The sequence below is a fragment of the Oryzias melastigma genome, linkage group LG11, assembly GCF_002922805.2.
Source record: "Oryzias melastigma strain HK-1 linkage group LG11, ASM292280v2, whole genome shotgun sequence".
Classification (NCBI taxonomy): domain Eukaryota; kingdom Metazoa; phylum Chordata; class Actinopteri; order Beloniformes; family Adrianichthyidae; genus Oryzias; species Oryzias melastigma.
In genome coordinates, this window is record NC_050522.1 from 12,836,706 (window position 1) to 12,838,491 (window position 1,786).

At 36.4% G+C, this 1,786-nt stretch overlaps 1 protein-coding gene and 1 long non-coding RNA gene across 2 annotated transcripts in view; one reads left to right on the forward strand and one right to left on the reverse strand.

Moving 5' to 3' along the window:
* psmb8a (proteasome 20S subunit beta 8A) overlaps nt 1-1,786 on the forward strand; it is a 6,830-nt gene that overhangs the window by 3,127 nt on the left and 1,917 nt on the right. The window contains exon 4 of the mRNA XM_024259722.2: nt 799-928. Coding sequence (XP_024115490.1) covers nt 799-928 — 130 coding nt within the window. The remainder of the gene's footprint in view (nt 1-798; nt 929-1,786) is intronic.
* LOC118599371 lies at nt 798-1,706 on the reverse strand. Its single transcript, XR_004948694.1, has 2 exons — nt 1,582-1,706; nt 798-1,493 (listed from the first exon to the last, which is right to left on the reverse strand). It is a non-coding gene; the product is annotated as an uncharacterized LOC118599371 (long non-coding RNA).

Sequence of the window (1,786 nt, forward strand, 5' to 3'; positions counted from 1 at the left end):
TTTTTTTTTTTTTTTTAGCTTTTTTATCTACTTAAGTTTTAATAGGCTTATTTACAGTTTAGCTTTTATTTCATCAACAGGCTAGTGTTTTGGACTATTTTAGTTACTTTGAGCAAAAATTAAGCCTTTTGGCTAATTTGAAATCTACTAAGGTTTTTTGGGCTAATTTGGAGTGTAGCTCATATTTAAGCAACACACTAAATGTTTTTGCAAAATTGGCATGTATTAGAGATTTTTAAGCAATTTTACTACAAATATTTCAGAAATGTAGGTAAACTTCAGCGTTCTTTCAAATGACAACATTTCCAGTCTCTTAGCATATAACACTTTGCTAGCTTTTGCATTTTCAGCAAATCCCTTCAGCAATTAAAGTAAATTAAGTCACCATTTTCAGCAAAAAGCTTCAGCAGTTTCAGCAACTACTTTCAACAAAAAACATTCACATTAGCATTTTTGCAGATAATGCAACTTTCCTAATTTACTTTTATTTTGAATACAGATTATTAAATAGGAAAATAAAGTGTTCTACGGGGCGGCCGTGGTGCAGCGGAAGGGAGGTCGATTCCTAATAGGAAGATTGAGGGTTCATTTTCCGCCTTGCCCACCCATGTGTCAAAGTGTCCCTGGGCCCACATTGCATTAGGTGGGAGGTTGGCACCAGTGTTCAGCAGCAGAGCCACCACCAGTGTGTGAATGTGTGAATGGGTCAGTGATTGTAAAGCGCTTTGGGCCTTCGAGGAAGGTAGAAAAGCGCTATTCAAGTATACGCCATTTACCATTTCATTTTTCTTCCGTAAGACTGTACAAACTGAGGAACAACCACCGCATTTCTGTGGCTGCTGCCTCCAAGCTGCTGTCCAACATGATGCTTGGCTACAGAGGGATGGGTCTCTCTATGGGGAGCATGATCTGTGGATGGGATAAAGAGGTGAGCTGTCCACAACACCATTTTCAGAACCATTTTGTCTTCTGATATATGAATTCAGAAATGAAAAAAAACACAAATTCATTATGTATTTGGGTTTATAAACAATAAAGTCAGATTTTGCAATAATCACACAAAGGAAATAAAAATGCAACACACAAGGGTAAGTAAAGGTAAAGCAGGTGAGATGCTGGCATAATTTCTTACAAAAAAAAGAAAGAAAATCCTCTGTGCTTTTCATGTTAGTTCATGTTATGTTAATGTACCATACAACAGAATCCCTAATATGTCATAAGTTTGGACCTCATGTTGCTGTTGTTTTCCATTCAAGACTGGGGTTACCCTGTGTGAGCTATGGTGCTTTGGGGTCTCATGTGACACTTGTCTCCTGCGTTTAATATACATTAGCACAGATATAAAACTACTAAATACAATTGGACATATTAGGAAGTGTGACTCTTCTCCTGAGAACACAGGTCGGGTTTTGCAACGGGCGTTTATTTTCTCTTCCGCACGTCATCCATCTTTGGTTACACTACGCGCCTTCGCTTTCATTACGCCGTGAAAACTATGAACAAAGCATAATAAAACATTTCAATAAACAAAAACTCCATAAAACAATACAAAGTAATACAAACAAAAAGCACAATAAATACCTTGTTTCCGAAATTTCAAAACCCATGAAAAACATAGAAAAATATATAATTTTAAGCTGCACTTACAGGAAGTGTGGGCTTTTCAAGGAAAAGACTACAAATGTTAAGCTGAGATGTCATTATTGTGTGAATGCATTCAATGCATTCACACTATAGTGTTTCTGTTTTTCTTTAAATATTATTATTGTGTGAATGCATTCAATGC